This window comes from Patagioenas fasciata, chromosome Z (genome assembly GCF_037038585.1).
Source record: "Patagioenas fasciata isolate bPatFas1 chromosome Z, bPatFas1.hap1, whole genome shotgun sequence".
Taxonomy (NCBI): Eukaryota; Metazoa; Chordata; class Aves; order Columbiformes; family Columbidae; genus Patagioenas; species Patagioenas fasciata.
Genome location: NC_092560.1, coordinates 51,407,462 through 51,428,901, shown reverse-complemented (window position 1 = coordinate 51,428,901; position 21,440 = coordinate 51,407,462). Strand labels below are relative to the sequence as shown.

At 40.7% G+C, this 21,440-nt stretch overlaps 1 protein-coding gene and 1 long non-coding RNA gene across 6 annotated transcripts in view; one reads left to right on the top strand and one right to left on the bottom strand.

Annotated features, from left to right (window-relative positions):
- Nucleotides 1-12,704: 12,704 nt before the first annotated feature.
- LOC136115552 (uncharacterized) lies at nt 12,705-19,810 on the bottom strand. 2 transcript variants are annotated; one of them, XR_011736334.1, is made up of 3 exons: nt 18,736-19,709; nt 16,508-16,706; nt 12,705-15,896 (listed from the first exon to the last, which is right to left on the bottom strand). It is a non-coding gene; the product is annotated as an uncharacterized lncRNA (long non-coding RNA). The 2 variants fall into 2 exon arrangements; XR_011736333.1 differs by having other exon boundaries at nt 16,508-19,810.
- A 26-nt stretch (nt 19,811-19,836) lies between these two features.
- Nucleotides 19,837-21,440, top strand: part of DTWD2 (DTW domain containing 2) — an 81,986-nt gene continuing 80,382 nt past the window's right edge. For all 4 annotated transcript variants that reach the window (XR_011736332.1, XR_011736330.1, XR_011736331.1 and 1 more), the window contains exon 1: nt 19,837-19,995. Coding sequence is in view for 1 of the 4 variants with exons in the window: in XM_065861530.2 (XP_065717602.1) it covers nt 19,871-19,995 (125 nt within the window). In the remaining 3 variants the exon portion in view is untranslated. The remainder of the gene's footprint in view (nt 19,996-21,440) is intronic.

The window sequence follows — 21,440 nt, the reverse complement described above, 5'->3', positions numbered from 1 at the left end:
GTGGGCTGAAGGATGGGGACTCAGAACCTGTCATGCTTGCTCCTGCACCTTCCACCTTGCTGGAGGGGGCACGGGGGCTGGTAACCCTTGAGTCAGTGACCCCAAATGGACCCCCTTCCGGCCCACATAATTTCACGAGTGGAGGGACTTGGCCACAGGTCTTCCACAGGCCATTCCAAGAGGAAGCACCTGGCACTGGAAGATGTGGTTCCCTGAGACTCAGGGAACAAAGACATTGTCCTGGGACACCAGATCAGCTGTACGCAACCAGGTTTTTGATCTTCCTCATAATGTGAGGAAAAAAGAAAATGGGAGCCTTGTAGGATGAGTATTGCTTTACACACAAGCAAGGTCAACCTCATATCCTTTTGGGCATGGAGTCTTGCACATTATTTCAGTAAATATAAGCCTTGCATCCTTTGAAAAGCAAATTGAAAAGTGTCTCACCATAATACTGGTTGCTGCAATAATTCATGCGAATGGAAGATATCTCCTATTTTCTAAAGCCTTCTGAGTTGAGAAAAACTCATCAGATTTGGTACTGTATGTATATAGGCATTCTTTCAAAGAGCCATGGTTTTCTCGTGCTGGTTATAAACTATCACCCTAATCACTTTTGTTTCGCAAAGGATCAAAAGGCTTATGAAATTATCCTATCAATAAACAGGGATCTTGCCAGGAGCGCTGATGACTGTTAAGTGATCTTAACCTCCTGTCAGCTGCAGCATCTCGTAAAGCAATCTTAGAGGATTTTTAAGTTAACAACAATTATTTTTCTTGGGTTCTACTCAAGAAAGTGAATTATGACTTAAAAAGAGCAAAAGGACCTTATTTGTGATTTTCAGCACAGCCATCCACTTCTGGGCTCAGACTGTGAGCCACTTTGGCTGCAGCCAGCTGATACTTCTTCCCACAAGGACTACTCCAGAATATGCTGCACTGAAAAGGTCAGAGATCCTGCAGAACCATATTGGTTCTTTAGTCCTTATTCACTCCACAAGTGTAAAGCACATAGGATTTTCAGTATGACAAGATAGCAGGGTAACAGTAGACAGCAATCCAGACCCCAGCCTGAGGAAGGTGAAGAATTCAGGAAGAAGGGGAAACTCAGGACACGAAGTAAAAGAATGGAAGGAAGAGTTTTACTGATAACTGCTTTTTAATCTCTATTGAATGACAATGCAATAGGATATGTTTACAACTGACACAGCCTAACTGTTGATATGGTAAGATAATGTGGAGCTTCTCATTTCCTTCCTAACTAGATTTCATCTTTGTGACTATCCAGATTAATCCATTTGGATTGCTTCATAATAGAAGGACATCAACTTTTATCCGCTCCTCTGTGGATAGAGAGCCTACGTGATGACATGTCAGGCACATGCATCCCTATCCTGAGTCCCATCCCCACAGGGGTGGGGCACTACTTACCTATTCCCACATGTGCTGTCAGCAGTGAGCTGTCGTGCAGGATTCTTGCTCCTCACTGCTGGTTCCTGAGACTACCGCTCTGCCCCTCCCAGTTCTCAGCCTCAGGGATCACAAGGATAGCCACTACAAGTGGGACTTGGGCACACGTCCTTTGGTTGGAGGCCCCTGTGAACCAGCACAGGCACATCACAAAAGAGCCAGAGGCCATGAATGCATTTCCAAAGAGCAAGTTTTATTTCAGTTACCTCTTTACTGGCAGATCTCCAAAATAGCACCTGAGCTCCCATGCAGAGGTAACACAAGTGGGGACACAGGCGCTGGTAAGTTCAACCCCGGTAGAAGATCACTGGGCCTGCTGAACTGCTGTGTATTTCAAGGCTTCAAGCAGGTACAGCCTCCTGCTCTTTCTCACAACAAAGCAGGAATCTCAGACACAGTGATAAGGTGTCTAGAGTTTCTCACAGGCCTATGTTATCTAGCACAGAGATTCTGCTCAAGCATACAAGGTCAATAAAACAATTAGTGTGATGCATGTGCTTTTTCTACAGACAGCTGCAAGTCACTTGAGCATATTTACATTTAAACAACCTCCTTGCCATTCTTCCGCTATATTCCCGTATAGAGCCCCTTCTGACTTCTCTTGCAATATCGATGAATTCAGCTACAGACAAATTACACACTGTACAGTTTATTATGATATCAAAGTGAATGCACTGTTGGACACTGACAAATTTCAACTCTGGCCTGTGCAATTTTATATTGCAAGCATTAAAAATGAAACAAAACAAAACAGCTTAAAAATAATCACTACAATTAAAAGTGTATTTATGCACTATTTTGTTGACAAAAACACAGAGGTTGGTTTTGCTCAGAATGTCAAAACTTGACAGTTCTTGGAAGGCAAAATAATATCTCAGCTAATAAACACAACAAAAGTGTTTGCTGTGCTTTTTGTTCATTTTGCATATTTTTCTCACCTTCTCAGAACATTTTTTTTTTCTAAAAAGTGCTTTGTTTTGCCTTTCATTCAGAAGTATCTAAAAAACAGCAAAGGCATTGAGTTTGCCCTACAGGATTACAAAATACCATCACAAGATTATTTCCATTGTTTTGCTCCCTAACCTCAGTAAATCTTTGAGTCTTTCAGCTGTAATTCTTCTCACAAGCTGCTGAATCCTGTCATTCACAACTGCTGCTGAACATAATCACTCAGTCCTTGCCTTTGGCTTTTTAAAGAGGCACTACACAAAATATTCTCAGTATCAGAATAGAAGAAGACAAGAAAGACTATAACTTCCCAATATTTTTACATACAGTGGCCATGGCTGTTCTGAAAGTCTGCCAGAATTTCAGCATTTGTGCATACATAGAAAGGCTTGGAAGTGAATGATTTACTGCTTTTGGTTATTGACCAAAGCACTGCTTTTTCAACAACAGCATCACATTTGAATGCTCCAAAAAGCAATACCAGGTGTATATATATGTATATAAATGCATTTTTCATTATAAATCCTGCTTGTATTTCCCTAGTAATGTCTGAGGAAAGTCCAAATGAGAATTTAAAATCATCTTCCCACAAGTGTCTTCTAAACTCAAAATTGCACCTCTGCAAAGCAAATCCATATTAATAATACTCTTCAGTGTAATGCAGTAGGAAATTGATGTATATTTGTAAATTATTTCACTTGCACAACTACAATGACATACTTTGTGTTCTTTCTGTACAATAAACATCCATGAGTCACTCATTAACAGCAGTGAGCTTGCTTATGTCAATGATACACAGGCAGCTTTGGAAGAAGGTGACATCTTAAGTGGCGTGTTTAGAGTTTGTCTACAACACTAGAAAATATTGTTTTCTTCCCTGGTTTCTTAACAACAACCTACAGGCAGGTAGCTTTTTATTTTTTTTCCTATTTTTCTCTTTTCCTTTTTTCCCACTCTGAAATAATTTATCATATGAAATTCATTATATGTTAACTTGCTTCTTACAAAAACAATGCACTGCTGCCGGGAACAATGGTTCCACCTCATATACTCTTTGATATTGTCTTTGTTGCCCTGGATCTTCTGCAGGGTTTCTTTGGTTTGTGAATACCCGAGGCAGAAGTCTTACCATAGTGAGGTCAAGAGAAAAAAACCCTTACTGATCTCCCCAAGACCCAAAGTTCCCCCTCTGTACCCACACTGGTAATCACTTGAAGAAGTACTTGATTCTGTTCTTGAGCTTTTATAACTTTTAGCAGTGTAAAAAGTCAAAACACAATGTGGCATCTTGGGAGAACATGAAATACATAAACATTGACATTTAGTAGTACAGTCCTGAAGAGTTGACAACTTTCGAAACGTTTCTTTGCAAAACACTTGCTTTGTTATGTCTTCAGTATCCTGTGTTTTATATCCATAGCCTGCAGGTTACAGTGATATTTGCTTCTTTTATTTTTTTGTACCTTTTTCATTCGTTGAAAGAAATTTTGTAACAGCTCATGTTGCTGTTGCATTTCCTCATATGTACAGTGCATGCAGTACATTCTCTTTCACTTCAGCAATCTGATATGACCTTTTACTTGGCGAAGGAGATAAATGCTGACTGGTATCCTTTCTTACAAGATATTAGTAAAAATGTTTTCATTTATTCAATTAATCTTTTATTTGGCTTTTGGTGATAAGCTCAGATTATCTTCTCAGAGATCCCCCATGGCCTCCCTGCTGCCTGGTCTCAGGGCTGCACCGCAGCAGGGCTGTGAGAGCCTGATGGGCAGCTTTGGCACAGAGCTGGTAGACTCTGCCACACATGGTTGGCAGTGGTCTTGCATGGCACATAGGAGTCCTCTCTTACTGCAAATGCTGAACAGTGACAACTTCCAGATGTGTCAGTCAATTTCCAAATGTCATCCGTCTAGTTGCACACAGGGTACTTTTTGTGCCATGGTGCAATAGTCAGTATCCTGGAAATGACTGACCCAGGCTGTCTCCACCCATACAAAGATGCCTTTTTAGTTGGTTGATTCTTTGTGTAGACCTGGGAGACTCCATCTGGCCTCGGAGAAGTTCCTCTGACAGCTCACCTGCTGGCACTGAACTCTGATTAGGCTGCTTATGTATAGTCTGTTACTTGAAATTCACATGAAAGGCTATTGAAATATGCATTATTCAGTACTATTTACCAGAACATATTTGTCCTTTTTATGTAAACCCTAAATTATTCAGCAAGTCTATTCTAAGATAGTATTGATTTCAAGTTGGGTATAATAGCAAATATTTATTTTTTAATTTGCTAAAAATGATGTTAAATGGTATGTAAATAAGTATTTAGACTCCACATTCACGTAATGAATATTCTGTTTGTACTGCCAGTCTATTCTAACAAAGAATATTCCATTATATATTTTGAACTTTCATATATATATTTTCCATATCATATTTTAAAGGGTGACACCCTTTATAGGTGTCCCTAGCAAGCTTATCTGATGTATAATGCATTCACTTTACTGTTAGTTTCATGTTTATATCAAGTGTTTTGATATATATGCTTCCAAATTCAGTATCAGCATATCTCCACAAATTTATTGCATACAGATGTTTATATTTAGGTCTTTAACATGGCTTAAGATCCTCCAGGGCTAGCCTGAAAATATAGTTATTTTATTATATTTTTCGACCTTTTACCTGTTTGAGATTCTCTATAGTTAGGTTTTAACCTCATAGGATGGCGGTGTGATTATTACTGTATATCCATACACAGATGTGAATAGATTGCCATTCAAGTGTTGGGAAAGAAAAATATGAAATGCACAAGCCTGTTGTTCACTGCTGTTGCAGTGTAACTCAAACATAAACTGTTTTCTCCTCAAATGCATACACCCCCTTTTATCTTAGAGCCACTTTGTGAGGTAGTCTCACTTTTTTGATTTTTTTGCCAGCAGTTTCAGTGGTATACAGTGAAAGCTCATGAGTTGTTTAGTTTTCTGCTTGCTACACTGCAGTTATGGAGCCTTGTTGCTCTCTTCAGGCATTCATATACACAGATGTAGGGTGCCTGACCAGTTAGGCATACTTGCTTTTTTAATGCTAATATAACCTTCCTTATATTGCTTTTATCCCTCAAAGTAGAGAAGAGAAAGCAAGAGCAACCAAAGGAAGGAGAACTCATCTTTGTATTACTGCAAATTCCTTCCATCGTTTGGTGGTATATTCATAGCTCTGTAGAAAGATAAGAAACAAAGGTGCTCAGACTAGTAAAACACTAACATTTCAGCCTGGCAGTAGCTTCGTAGTTGGCTGCTATATGCTGAGTAGAAAATGGCATTGCAGTTACTGATTTTGAGCAGAACTAACCATACTTAACGAGCCTTGAAAAAAACTACTAAATTTGCTGTCTTTGTCATCATTTTATCACCTGTATGTCTTCTGTTTTTCTTTAACTGGTAATAAAATATTTGGGTTTTTTTCATAGGAGAGAATGGTATTGAAACATCCTCCATTTTATAAATAACAAATTGTAAGATTTTTAAAATAGAGTTCTTTACAGGATCTAAAATTTACACATGCACATTTTAAGACATATTAAAGGATGGTGGGCTGTCTGTTAGTACCAGACTTCAACTGTTTGGCAACTAAAGAGAATAACTTTTTGACTAGATTAAAAAAAAAAAAAAAGAAAAAGAAAAAGAATATGCAATTTCCTTGTTTAAATTTAGCTGTGAGTGTGAAGTGTCACTGTGTTTCATGAAGACTGTGACTTTCCTGAAACAGCATGTGGTTTTGTGATGTAAACTGTTTAATGTGCCCAAGAGCGATAATGCTTTCTCGTGACTCTTCCTCCATCACATATTGTACACTCCACCTCAATGGACTGATTTTATTTACTGCTGAGTCAATATTTACCACTTTGCTACTGCCTGCAGTAGTTTTAATCCCTGTCTGAGCAACTGAATTGTACCAGGAGCTTTTTAAAGCATTTAGGTCTTAATTCTGTCAAATTCAATGAGTTTCTAATGAAGGTTAAGGGTGCTGAACACCCCAAAGCACCCAAAGCACTAGAAAGAGGGGCCGATTGCAGAAACAGCTCTAAGAAGTACCATATACTTCCAATTTAAAGTTTGATTCTTCTTGTAGCATAATACGATATGTCTGTGAATTTTAATATTTCATTGCAGAGACTCAACAGGAAATATTTTTGCTGTACAAAACACTTGATTTCACAGATAAGACTTGGCACAGGCAACAGCAGGATTTCTTTTCTGTCCTAACCCCTGTTAGTAGGTAGAATTGCAAAACTGCATCTATATGTAATATGTAGGGGATGGGGGGGGAAACACTACACAGAGTAACCATGGCAGAGAGGTATCTCAGGTGTCTTGATAAGATAATGGGCCATTTGATGTTGCTGGTATCACCATCGACAGCTGTTTGGTGGGCAGCAGCATCATGGAAAGGGGAAGAATCCACGGTCTTGTTTCCTGGGGCAGGCGCCAGAGGCAGCTACCTTTGTGGCAGTTTCCATGGGGATGACAGCAGGGAAGGTTTTCCTGTTGTATACAGATGGTGGGTGAGAAGGATGCTGATGATGCTTTATTTGCCTAGGCCTTGGTTATTACTGTTTATTGCTTCTATTGCAATAGCCCTGTAGGAACTGATCAAGCAATAAGGAAATACAGTGTGAGGAAGGGCATGAATAAAACCTGGAAGGTGCATTTTCCGTAGCGTTGTTCTGCCCCTACAGAGCAAATAACAGGATTTTTTTCAGTGTGTGTGTCAACAGAAGGGATCCTATTGTACCAGAAGGATACACCTGAAAAGGAACGAAATCTATGAGAAAGCAAAAGAGAAATTAAATACAACAGCCATCAACAAGCTGATGTCCTACCTGCTTTGATACACACCATCACTTTGTAAATACAGACTCAGATCTCGGCAAGCCTGTTTCAGTCTTTTCTTCCAGGTTAGGTATATTTTTTTTTGTAAGCAGTTTACTCTGCCGGGTCTTCAGGCAATGATTGAAAAACACAAAATGTGCTTGAACTGTACGGATATTAAAATGCCAACAGGGTAAGTAAAAAAACAGCTGTGCAAAGCTTTATTAAATAAAAACAGTTAGCTCACATGTAAAAAATTGTAACTGGTTGGGGGTAGACTATCAGCTGTATTGTATTGAACATGCCCTTAAACACATTTTGGAGGAAGATAAATAAGTTTATCTTCTGCAATTCCGGTGTCTTATTCTGTATGTTAACTGCTGAACTTCCATTGCAAAGGCCACTGTGGTTTGGTGGCACTGGAGAATAAACTGTAATTCTTTTAATCAATACCAGTGTCTGTAAGGAAATTTGTTTGAACTTTACATCAAGTATTTTATCTTTTTTTCTTTTTTTCTTGGAAGAATTTGCAAAAAAACAGGTAACAAATACAGTCACAAGGCAGAAGATAAGCATAATATGCATGCTGTGTTTACTTCTACAGTTTATCTTCTTCGTAAATAAAAATAGAGAGACCCAGCCTCACCCCAGGAGAAATAACATTGATAGTAATCAGATATAATCTATAATTAGATTCTGGGTTTAAATATACCAGTAAAGAGAGGAAAATAACTAACTAATCAGCACTCCAAAGCCTAAAACTAGCAATTCAGTCTGAGAAATTGTTTCCTGTTCTTGAGTTCCATGTAAAATTTACAGTCCTGCTTAACTTTTTGGGAGTCTGTATGTGCATATGCGTGTGTTTTTGTGTAAGAGAAAGAAAGAGACTATGAATCATCACTAATGCATGCTACTTGGCATGCTTTCAGAATGCATAGCAATAAGCAACGATTACTTGAAATATGAGGAGATATGAATTTTTAATTATTTCCTTGCCATATGATTCAACCAAAAGCTCATCACCCTTTGGTTTACAAGATTTTTACCATTATAAGAACTCAAAGTGTTTTCATATTATATAAGAAGTACAGTCTAATATAAAGTGGATTTTTTTCCTAGATGAACGCTACAGCTTTTGCATTAATACCAAATGACAGATCAATATTTCATTATTTGAATGTGCTATATAATAAGCAACAGAAAAAATGAAACGATATATCAAAACCATTAAAATAGCCAGTTTGGTTTTTATCATATCTAGATGAAATTTACTGTGACAAATATAATTTTCCATTGACTTGTTGATAAACATGTAATTAAAAATAACAGTCCTGAGGAAAGTTTTGATGAAGTATTAAACCCTGGTTTCAGTACTGCTTGCACAGTTTAAAAATTGTCATCTTCAACTTACAAAACCAGAAGCAAAGAGGACTCAAAAAATACCCCCCAAACCAAACCAAAGACAAAACCAAACTCCTAGAACTCTTTAACAAAGCAATGTGTCCGTTTTACCAAAGGACATAGATATTTCAGGGGGTGGAGGGGGGAAAGGAAGTATGAAGATTTTACATTCTGTGATTTACACCTTAATTCTAAACTGGTTTTAGTTATGAAAGCTTTGAATTTATGGGCTTCTGACTTAAATACCATCACTGCATTCTTTTTTATGAAGATACATTGCATAAAGAACACAAACACATTATAAGTTTGGAAAATAGTAATGGTTATAGGGCCATTTGCATAATATTATATTAAATAAAATAATTGAATTGAAAGAAATTTAAAGTTTCTTAGAAGAAGGAAAATGAGCACAACTGTATATGGCCCACTGGTCAGATGACAGAAAGAAGAATGGAAATTAAACACAATGCGAATCATGCACTAAATGTATCCACTTCTAATTTTATCGGTTTTGGAGAAATCTAGTGAGAAGAATGTCAACAAATAATTTAATTCTTTCCTCAGGCAAGTGCTCTAAGTTTCAGTCAAGTGTGTATTTATTCACGAGAGGAATGAACTAAGAGACAGATCTGGGAATTTTCCAAATTCTTTCATGAATACTAAATACATACCAAATAAGAATATGATCCTTTTCTATGTAAATCAGATAAGTGACATCTGACTTGGTGTGTGGAGTTGATGAATATTGAAGTATTTAAACATTGGTGATGCACCTTTTGGGGCAATATGCTTGGGAACCCACCACTGGAGTGGGGTGAGAGTCTTGCCAGTGCCCTCTAAAGATGGTCTTTGTTGTGTACTTGTTGCAAATATTTGGCAAAAGCCCCAGTAGGAGATGATCACAAGGCACAGCAGACATGAATAGATAACTGAGTAAAGAGTGGAGTGTGCTCCTTCTCTTCTATTACCAATGTTAAGTAAAATGTGTGAGCTCTTGGCCTAAGATGGCTGGGACACTAAATTTATTCACAGGTGCCATTATTAAGATAAGTTTTTTTAACCTATCTTCCAGTGCTTTGCTGACAGGCCCCACTGTGGCAGCTGTCAGCAGCATAAACATGCCTGTCACGTCTCTTCAGGCTCATTCACAGCTCCCTTTGTTGCTGCTTTCAATCTTGCAAATGGGCCATGAACATAGGACAAATTAGGTGATGTACGGATTGGTACAAACTAGATTATTTTACAGTTTGCTGCTCTCCATTAAAAACTGCCTACACTTCCCTACCTCTACATAAAGGAGTTTACTCAGTATAGTGCACACGCTGAGTAGATCAAGGTGGTATAAATGTATGTTCCCAATGATTTAAGGTATTCATTGGTACATCGTTCTGACTTTGCAGTGCACACATCACATCAAGAAAACTTCTGTTGCACTCAAGTAAATGAACTGTGTGCAAATCCAGGTAATCTGAAGATAAACCAGTTACAAATGTTATCTATAAGTTTGTCACATTTGTTCATATCAGCACAGGCCTTTTAATATAGAGGCTATTTTATTAATTTTACACCTGAGAAGGGCATGCAAAATTGACACACTACAACTGTTTTCGCTTTCTCTGTTTCATAACTTTAGGTGGCAGCACCATAACAAAGACCTTTGCTGCACATGATCACACAGATACACAACAGCAAAATCTGTGTCAGATGCAGCTCAAACTACAGGAAAATCCAAAATGTCCAGCTTTGCATAATATTGTACAGATACAAGATGCACTAATTGCAATATTTGTGTTGTTTGGCTGTTGAGTGGCTTTTCTTTCAGGATTGCATAGACACAGTGCTCTCGCTTTTGTGATTTTTTTTTTTTTTACATATGGATGTCAACTTAGCTGGCATTGAACAGTCAGGAGATTTATTCCTTCCAGCCTATTTCCCACTCTTCACTGAAGTGCATCCTGATTTTTCTTACTGATCTCAGTGGAAGAGCATTGAGCCATCTTTTGCTATTATCACACAGCAGTTCTCATTGCTCTATGGATCACAGTGTTGTAGCATGGGACTTTGAATTCCTCTGTGCTCCAGATCATACTTGTCACAGGAAAAAATAGGGTATGATTATTTTGGGTTTGTTCACCAACATGCTTCCAGGTCCTCAGATATAAATCTATATGAGCACAGAATTAATACCATGAAAAAAAATACTTTTATCCTTGGATTTTCTTTTTCAGATCTCACAAGAGGAACATGGGGATGTTTCAAGCTTCTTGAGGAAGCAGACCCATAGCCAGACTCACAGCTCACATGTGACTGAGCACGCTACAGCAGATGGGAGAGACCCCATGGATGTGACCTGCGGAGGACACTCTCCTGGGTTCCCAGCCTGCTCTGGTGCTGTGCGCCAAGACTGGAGCACCAGGGCTGGTTCAGCCTGAACAAGGAGGTACTTGGGGACACCCAACAGCAGCTGGCAGCGTCTAGGAGGGGCTGCCAGAGTGCTGGGGTTTTGTCAGCAGGGGATGGCAGGAGGGTGAAGGACAGGAGAAGCTGCAACCAGCTGCAAGGAAACCTTTCACCAGGAAGAAAGGTGAGTGAGGGCACAGGCTGGCCAGGGGCTGTGCAGGCTCCATCCCCCCCTGAGCAGCCTGGTCTGACCCCATGGCTGACCCTGCTGGGAACAATATCTTGTACCACGTACCTCCAGAACTCGTGCTTCACAGGGATTATCCCATGGCACCATGGTCCTTTGATCCTAGTCCCTGCTCTCTATTAATGATGGTGAGCTTGTCCTTGACATTAACAGAAAAGTATTTAACCTTGCAATTTTATATTACAATCTTTCATATTACACACACTTTCAATATTAACCATCTTGAAAGTGCTTCGAACAGTTTCAAGACTGTTGGATGAAGCAGATCCATAAGAGGCAGCTCTTTCTCCCTTCAGCTCACTGCAGCTCCTGACTCCTTTTTCCATATGAGAGCTGGTAGAAAAATATTTCTACACTTGTTCTGTTTCATGTTTACTTCGCTGCTACATGTTCCTCATTCATAGTTCCCAGTAAAAATAAAGGGGAAATGGCAGCTTTTTCCTGAAAGATAGTAATTCAAAACCTTGCATTTCACAGGAATATGAGCAGTTTCCTCAGTAACGACTGGCCTTTGAGCCTACCACATGCTTCTGTGCATGTAAAAATCAACTTGAGGCTTCAGCATCCTGGAATTCTAGCCATTTTACTTTTCTTCATATCTTTATGATGTTTTTAATTAATTGTGGTGAACTATGGTTTTTGCTGTCTTGGTTAAATAAAGATTTCTGGCTACTATTTCATGTTAATTAACAGTTCTCCTGGTGATTTTCTATATTTTAAGCCACTGAAGTTCAGCTGAGCAAACCTTGGATCCTTTGTCAAAGGCTAAACTTTGGAAAATTTGTTTTTTATTGCACTTCCCAGTAAACAGTTCAGTGGATAATATCTGGGAATGTATGTTTCTCAACTGAATCTTTAATCTTCCACTATTTCTTTAAAATCCTGACCACTTATGATGAACTATTAGCAGACACATCAATTTTAATGTTTTATGTTTCACAAATATTGCTGAAGGAAAAGTTTCTAAAGTGACTGGAAAAAGGGCTCCTGACATCTCAGTGTGCCCTGTAAAAGTACAGCTGAACAGAACATTGCCTTCCAGAGGCCTTTGATTAAAGCTCACAGTTAAAGATTTCAGTCAGTATCCTTAACCAGTGCACTCACAATCTTTTCTCTCCTTGTGACGTGCCACCTCAGCATCAGCAGTACACGCTGATACAGGTGAATTATACGTCAACACTTGTCAGCTTCCTAGAGACACGTAACGTGCAGAAGCCTCCACTCTGCAGTCCTGAAAACAAAAGCTGTCTAGTAAGCGCTATAAAGCTATAAAGCTGCGGAGGACACATAGACCCTTACCTACAGTATTTTAGCAGATACCACTTCGAACACTGCCTGCTGCTTATTTTAATCTTTCCATCACTGAATTTCACGTTTTCTTTTGCATTTGTGTTCTTTATTTTCACTTGCATTTTACAGATACCAAATAACATCCACAGCATACCAAGATTATGTGACCAGCCATGCTTGTATCTATACAGTGCACAGATTTTGAATTTTGAATCTGATTTTAGGCAAGGATTTTCAAATTAGCCTGAAGTTCTCAGCTACATATTACTGTAATGTGCTCCAGGTCATCAGAGTTGCAATCACAGGTTTTGTGATTAGAATTACCTTTGTTATTAACCCAGTACCATGAGTGAGGCCGTGATGCAATCAAAAGCCTTGTTACGAAACTTCCATATGAGAGCTGAAAAGACTGTGTTTGAGAATGTGTTTACATTTTACAAATGTTCACTTTTTTCTTTTATAAAAGAAATCAATGAGAATGAATGATCTGTCACATTATGTATTTCATTTACCTTGGCTGTTTACTCTGTTTCAAAAAAGGAGACTACACTTGTGCATGACCTCATAAAATACCTTTATGAAATTCCATGTGAGTTTCTTATGCAAAATGTGAGATCTATTTGCAACAGATAAAACCAAAAGCAATGGAGAAGACAGTTTTTACGAACAGAAAACCAACCAGACTCATGAGCCAGCTTTGGCAACTGAAATAGCACTTTAATGTATTTTTCCAGATTATGGTCTCTTCCACAGCTTTTGCAACTAACCACTAACGGCAAAATGAGGAACTGAGCACACAGAGATTTGGTAAATCACAGAAACATAGCACTGTGCAATGGGCATGCTGGCAGGGAACGCAGCCCGAGCAGCAGGCTGGTGTGCTGCTGCACAGCGCAGCGTGGCAGGGACAAGACAAATGATGTGGCGGCAGCAGCAGAGAAATAGGAAAGGAAAAATGGTGGCTCACAAAAGGAAGGGTGAGAGAAAAACTAAACAAAAGATACCATGAGGAGTAACTTTCAGCTAGCAATACTTGGATATATTCACCCTTCCAGCAGATGATGACTTGGCTCTGCACGGGCCTGGCCCACATCGAGACAGTGACCATGGGCCAATGCCAGCCTCAGCAGGCACCAGCGCACAGCCAGGAAAGCAGTACTTTTTCCCAGTATTTACATTTTTATTAATCTTTTACACATCTACTGACACTACAGATCTGAATGGAAAGATGGACTTTTTTTTCCTCCTCATTCCTTCTTCTGGCACATTTATGTCAACACTTATGGCTGGCTAGCCACAGAGTAAACTAAGCTGGTCTATCTGAGAATTAACAAGAGAAAGAAACTTGCAGGGTGGTTGTGTGGGCCCTTGATGACTCGAGTTAGGACCGGGGAGATGCATGGGCAGGGGAGGGGGGAAGAAAGGCAACATCATCACCTTCAGCTGCAGTGACAATTTATGTACAGCTTCAAATTATGTATCGCATTTAGAAATGTGCTGTGACTTTTAAAGTTTGCTAAATATATGTAGGCTTGAACAACATGCTTATTTGGGCTGGATGGAAATTGGTTGGAGGCAGCCTGCAGCAGCATTGTCCAACACCTGCTACACTGCCAGCACTCACCAGTTTCCAAGCTGGAACAAGCAAACATTATTTTATGGGAACTCAGTATGCACATATCTGGTAACAGTTCTTGATAGGAGAAGGGATTACTAATCCACTATTAAAAGTGACCACCTTACCAGGCACAAATGCCTGCAAAGCCATTGGTATCTGTCCACCCAATGCAGAATGCTGAACTCCAAGAGCAGGTAGACTGCAAACAGCCATACAAGCATTGAAGTATTTATTAAATTCATTTGGAGTAGCAATCTTTCTGTCTAATTAGTAACATTTTATAGTAACAAATGCAACCAAAATGCTTAAAAACTGCCTCTTCACAATATCTGCTGGCATAATTGTATTTATGCCAGAGGCTTTGGGTTCTGCTATTATACCTGTGTTAGGTAAAACATATTTGCAAGTGATGAATGATGTCTCCAAAAGCACGTAGTTGCAGACCAATCTTCACCCTCCTAAGGGATTCTCTGTTCAAAATGGGACTATCTAAGCCACTTAGACTAACCTGTAGTATCTGTCTGTATCATTATTTGCCCTGCCCCAGGATGTTCCATCTTCTAGGAAGAAAAATACTACCATGTAAGTATCTTTATATAATTTAATTGAAATTAGTTCCAATGCAGTTTCCCAAAAAGGTTTCAGTGTTGTAAGACTGAGTAAAGAAATATGGTTCTACTCGTAGCATGTATCATTCTGTACACTACTACTTTTTCTAAATGGCAGGTTCTTGTCCCTAGCTGACCAGGAGAAAGAGGAAGAACACTTCCTTGTATTAACAGTATGTGAAAACATGCACACCAGCAGTTTTGTGATGTAGTAGTTACTGTACAAAGTCACACCCTCATTATATTACAGTTAGTCATTTCTATAGTTATAAAAAAAATATTTTTAAAAGCATATTAAAAAAGTTACAAAAGTGTGTATACAGGAGTTAGCATGAGACATTGGGGATGGAATATTTTGAGCTATTTCCTCACATGGAAATAGTTCTTAACAGCACTTCGTTACAGGGTATCTCCAGGCTGTGGAGAGAAAGAGAGTTTTAATGGATGAACAGAATTATCCCCCACACCCTGTGATTCTGATACAGAAACGACATTATGGAAAGTATCTCTGTTTCACCAAACACTGTAGAAGAAAGGCTGCAAAGAACAGTGAGCTCTGCAGAAGAATTTTCATCAGACAGAACAACAGCAGAATCACTGCTGCAAAGCATTTTGGACATGATTGCACCAATTTTAATTCTTATGTCAACATAAAAAAATGCAGATCAAGATTAAGCAACAAACAAGATGTTTCTGTTGCTACTGCTGTTTCTCTAATTTATGTAAAGGACATTTCCAACCATGCAGCAGTGTCTAAAATATCTGAAACTAATTCTGTGTTTTTTGAGTCACTTGTTGTCAGTTTTTACACAGCAGGGAGTTATCATGAATGCCAGACAAATCCAAAGACCTTAAATAGAACAGGTAATGTCTGAAGCCCATAGGTTCAACAGATTAGGAGACAACATTATGAACTGCACATCATTGGTACAATGTTCTTACCATGCAATCAGTTCTTCAGTACTGAATGGCTAAATCCTTCTGTGCTTTTTTGTTGTTGTTGTGGGTTTTTTTTCTTTTTCCTTTTGTGCCATCCTTAACTGCTAGGTAAACAAAAGTAAACAAGAAAGAGTGTTTTACTCCCAGCTTTTGTGTTGTAAATACATTATAGTATGGCACCTTCTAGAACACAGACAGTCACAGGCAGCCTTTGCCCTTGAGCCTCACTGCACATCTGTGCATGTGAAAAACTAACAGCACTTCCAGCAGTAGTCACCAACTCCTTGGTCGAAGGTCAGAATTGTATTATTCGGGCCATCTATCTTGTCTCACTAAACCATTGTTTTTGCTTCAAAACAGGCATGCCTCAGGAAACAAGTGGGCTGGCAAACCAGGTCAGGGCATGCTTGTGTCAAACAGAAACCAAGGTCTTCCGCAAAGCTCACCAGTTCTGGTTTTGAGTTTAGACACCCCCAGACACATCCTGCACAGAACTCTATTGCCACCCACAGCGGTATTTACCAACATTGCTCACAAACCCACTTTATCCAATATAATGGCTTCTATATGCGCATGTTGGCTTGCTGCCAGCTGTACAAATAGCAAGGTGTCTGTCTTCTGTTGTGAGGAATTAAGCTAGAAATACAGGAGAACAAACAAAAATATATTGTCTTCTTTTTCGTTGCAGCCTTCGTATAAGCATTTCACAGCTTACCAGTTTCCAACCTTGTTTACAAGTGGCAGAGAGTCCTCAGAGCCAGTCAGTTCTCCATGATCACCACCGCTTGGCCTGTCACGGCTTTCCAGCTTTGACTCCACTTCTCAGCCTATACCTTATGCTGACACCCGTGTCTGTGCAGTGAGCCTGTTCAGGCAGTTCATCCAGTTTACCCTCTGGCTTTTGGGTCAATCCCCTGAATGTATGGCAGAAAATGGAGGTGGACAGGAAAGAAGAACCACAACTGACACAAATTCAACATTTGAGCTGCCATGAAAGCACATTCTGTAGGAGGGTATAGCTTTTGCAAGATATAAATCCAGCAAATTTCAAATAACTTATGTCGGTATTCGGAACCGCAAGTCAAGGCAGGGAGTAGAAACACGGCACTTTGAATTAAACTGGCTAAAGCTGCTGGGGAACTATACCTGCTGTTTAAATATGCTTGTTCAGGAACTGCTATTCCGACACCTTCTTCACATCTCTTAAATATATATTAAATTTGAACTTCTCGGAGTGGGGGACATACACACTTTTCTGCGCACACCAATTGTAACAGCAAGAAATGTAATTTGTTCTTACTTAGTAAGGGCTAATCCTAGAATAAAAGGGAGATGATTTCTGGAATGATGCATAAGAGATTAAACATTCAGAGGAACGGTACTTTCCACAGAACGGACTTCTCACACCACAGTGAGCCTACAGCTAGTCACTAAACATGTGATCATTGACAATGCCAAAAAGGGAATAGTCCATTACATCAGAGTACTAAATGTAAATTTGAAGCTCCCAGTTACACCATCACTTTGGTCTGTAAGTTTACAAATTGCAAACAAAGAGATGGTCCAAAGAGATGCTGTGAGTTCCTCAGGTTTCTAATATGATGATGGAGGTGTTAATTTGGATTTACGTATGCACAACAAATATTCAAGGTAGATATGCATTAAATAAGTAGTGTGGGCATATCCACCTATTAGCCTGCAAAAGATAATCAATATCTATCACAAGAACTATTTTATTTTTTGGCCTAGAAATCATGTTTGTTTTTTTTTTTTTTTAAATTTCAAACAAGTTTTTAGTATCAGATTTGTAATTCACTGGCTTGTAGTGAGAGAAGTTGCTGGTCTGTTAAGCTCTGGAACAACATCCATATACCAAACACTAGCTCTGTTCCAAAAAACACTAGGGGTGAGCTGGTTTTTAATCCCTTCTGCTTTTGTTGGTAGTCCAGAATAGTAACGTTCTGGTAACAGGAATCCTCTATTTTCAGGCCTACATTTTAGTCACAGTTTATCCTATCCTGATCTTGTGCCAACATTTTCCTTCAGTATAAACCACTCACTTTGCTCTGTAGCTCTATATACTCAGATAAAAGATATGGTGCTGTTTAGCCTCTAGCTATTCCCTGCTACATTTGCCTATTCCCTCAACAGTAAAATTACTTCATATCATTATTATTTTAGGCATCTATCTGCAGATTAATTTTCTTCTTCTGTGTAGTCAGACCAGAAGAGTTTACAATGGTTTACTTTTAAGCCTATGACTGAAGCGTTTTATTCTTCGCAGACCAGACAAAACCTCATTCTTTGAGGATTCTCATGGGAAGCTGTGAAGGCACATCCAGGCTGCCCTCAGTAGCACTGCATGGGGATTCTCTTCAGTAACGCTGAAGCAGGAAGGGCTAAACCATCAATACTCCTCCTACCCACTACAACGGCATTACTTCTAATAATCAGCCTAAATAAGCTATTTGTAATTTATATGAACTCATCTTGTGACAATGCTTTCAACTTAATAGAAAAGTCATCCCTCCATTGGTGCCGCTATCCTAAATCAGGTAACCTATAAAACTAACAATAAATAACTTCACAATTTAAAACTTGCATAGTGGTATTTTCCTTTTCCTTACTTTTTGATTTTTTTCTTTTGTTTGCAGAGTGTAATTTTACAGCTAGTATCAGAATCGCTGGTCTCTGATTTTTCTCATCTTCTGAGTAAAACGCATTCTAGCGGCTACACAGGAAAATGAATTCATTTATAGCTTGAGCTACAAATACGAAATTGGAGTACAAAAATACAAAATTAAAAAAAAAATCTTAAAATTGTGCATGTAATCAGTACAAGCATGCCTAAATTCCATCAAATGGCTCTGAAGATTGTAAATATGTAAACACAATACATTTTATTTTGGACAAAACAGGAAATAACACAACCAGCCAACTTACCTGCAGTTGATAGCTTCCAGAGAGAGGAGATTCAGTAGTTACCATACTTCAGTTGATTTCTAAGGTAAACTGCAACAACCTTGGAGTAGAACTTCATTTAATTGTATAACAGACTACAATATATTTATTATCATATCTGACTTAATGAGCGGAGTATAACTTCAATCTTAATCCTGCTCTGTATCTGAAGTTTATTTCTTAAGACCAGGTACTACTGGGGTTGGAAAGAACAGTCAAAGATTACTTGTTACATTACCACCCTCCTACTGGCATAGCTTGTGCTGCAACCTCTCCTAGAGCTGTGTGAAGTCAAGAAAGAGTGTTAAGGATACCGATAGACAAGGGAATGCCCAAATATCTACTCTGAAGCACTTCAAATAAAATATCAATTTAAATGGTCAGATACGCATTTAACTACTTTTTTTTTTTTTTTTAATAGTATCAATTTCAATCTCCAGTGTACCTGTCAGTAGCACCAGAAGACTGTTCCCTACACATGTATGCTCTGAGCAGGAGGCCTGGACCTCCAAGCCCGTGACTCGGTTTCCTCGCCATTTGGAGAGCAGCTCCCACGGGTCCTAAGCCCTGCTCCGGCCAGGCCCGCCATCCCGCACTCCCCACGCCACTCCCGGCGCGGCTCGGACGGGCCGACAAGCACAGGCTAAACAGCAAAAGGCGCCGAAGGACAGGCGGCGAGTGGCAGCGCCTGTCACCGTACCCGGGCGGTCCTGGGGGCGAGGCCGAGGCCTGCCGGGAGGCGCTAGGCCTGGCCCTGCCCGATCCGTCGCCATGACAGGCTGGCTGCTAGCGCTGCTCTCGCCGCCTGCAGGCGCCGACACCCTTTCGGGTAGGGGTAAGGGCAGCTCTCCGCTCCGGGGACCTGAGGCCCCAGCGGCTCCGGGCGCTTCGCGCTGGGGAGGCGGGGGGAGAGGGAAGACGCACCCCAGCAGCGACGCGCGCCGACATCGCCCCCTGCCGGCCGCGCCACTCCCGACGCTCTGAGAGAAACGCTCCCCGCGCTCCCATTGGATGAGCCCCCGCCAAGGGGTGGGGGCGCCCCACGTGAACCGGCATAGTGGCCCTTCCTGCCCACTGGCGCCCCCTGGCGGCTGCTAGCGCCTCCCGCCGCGCCGGCATGGAGGGGGGCAGCGTGGCGGCCCCGGCGCAGGGCGAGGAGGGCGAGGAGCGCGAAGGCTGCGCGGGCCTGTGGGAGCTGCCGGTGGAGCGCTGCGAGAGGCGGCCGGAGTGCGGGCGCTGCAGGTGACCTGCGGGGCAGGACTGGGGCAGAACCGGGGCAGAACTGCGGGGTCGGCGGGCCTGGCCGGCCCTCGCTCCGGCCCGGAGGCTGCGCTGAGGCTCCCGCGCATCGTGCCGGTAGCGGGGCGGGCGGCACAAAGCTCCGGGCAAGCGGGGTTTGGTTACTTAGCAACGGGGCAGGCGAGCGGCTGCTCGGCGGGGAACTTGCCCTCACCCGCTGGCAGCGGCCCGAGTTTAACCGAGTCTCGCACAGACCCGTCTGGACGCGTGTCCGTGCGCGAAGCTGCCGCCGGATCCAGTTCCGGGCCGCCCCGCGGCCTTTTCACTCGGGAAAGCGCAGTCCGTGCGGCGGGGCGGCTGCAGAGACTGAAGAGAGGCTGGCCACGATCTGGTGTATTTTTATTTATTTATTTAAGACGTTTTTGGTCCTCACCACTCATGCAATTCTGGCTGTACTAGGTTAGGCCCCAGGCCACTGCTTCCAAGCACAGACAGCCCCTGTGACACCTGGACAAGGTGGAAAATGTTCACTGGAGACTGCTTATATGTCTGTGTATATATGGCCTTTTAATGGAGTGAGTTGGCAGTATATCAGTTCCTGAACTGAAAAGTTTGTGCAAAACCACCAAAGAAAAACATTTCCAGTACCTGTATTGATTTTATATGTTTCTGTTGATAAAAGAAGTAGAAAGGCATGTGATTTTGCTAACAATGTCGTCATAGTCTCTTTAAAGCTTCAGAGTTCAGGAGCTTTTCTTTTATTTTTGTGTGTGTGTGAGGTTCCTGTAAATAAGTCTTTTAAATACTCTTCTTGACAAGTTGATGAGTTTATTAGAAGAGTTGTTATCTGATAACCAACTTTGACTTCAACATAAAAAACATCTATAAGTCATAACATCTGTAAATGCTAACTATAAAAAAATAAACATAGGAAATAGTTAATGCCCAAAGATGAAAATGGAGCGGATGCATGACACCTAACTTTTGCTACTCTCTGTTTTTCTAGTGAGTGTTAGCTCTGGGGACTTCTTGAGCCAGATATGGTTTTGTGTTTACTTAGTATGCCCCAGTAGATTTTTTTTTTTTTTCCTCCTGTGAATTTCTCCAGTCCTTGAACACGCATACAGTTCTCCTATCCACAGCATCTGGCTGACAAGAAGAAACCTCAGGCCTACAAACCCTGGGTGGGAATAATTACCTTTTAATTTATTTTGAATCTGGCTTCTACCTTCCTCTTCTGCACACAGTATTCAAGGTGTGAGCAAGCCAGTGATCTATACCTGGGTAATGTGTTTCTGCTTATTCTCAAAAGAACCCTCCCTCGTGCTATGACTGCTTAGTTTCCTATTAACCTTTTTCGTAAGGGACTTTGTTAAAAGTCTTTTGGAAAGCTGAAGTTAATTTTTGATGCAGCACCCTCACCCACATGTTTATTGAATCTTTAAAAG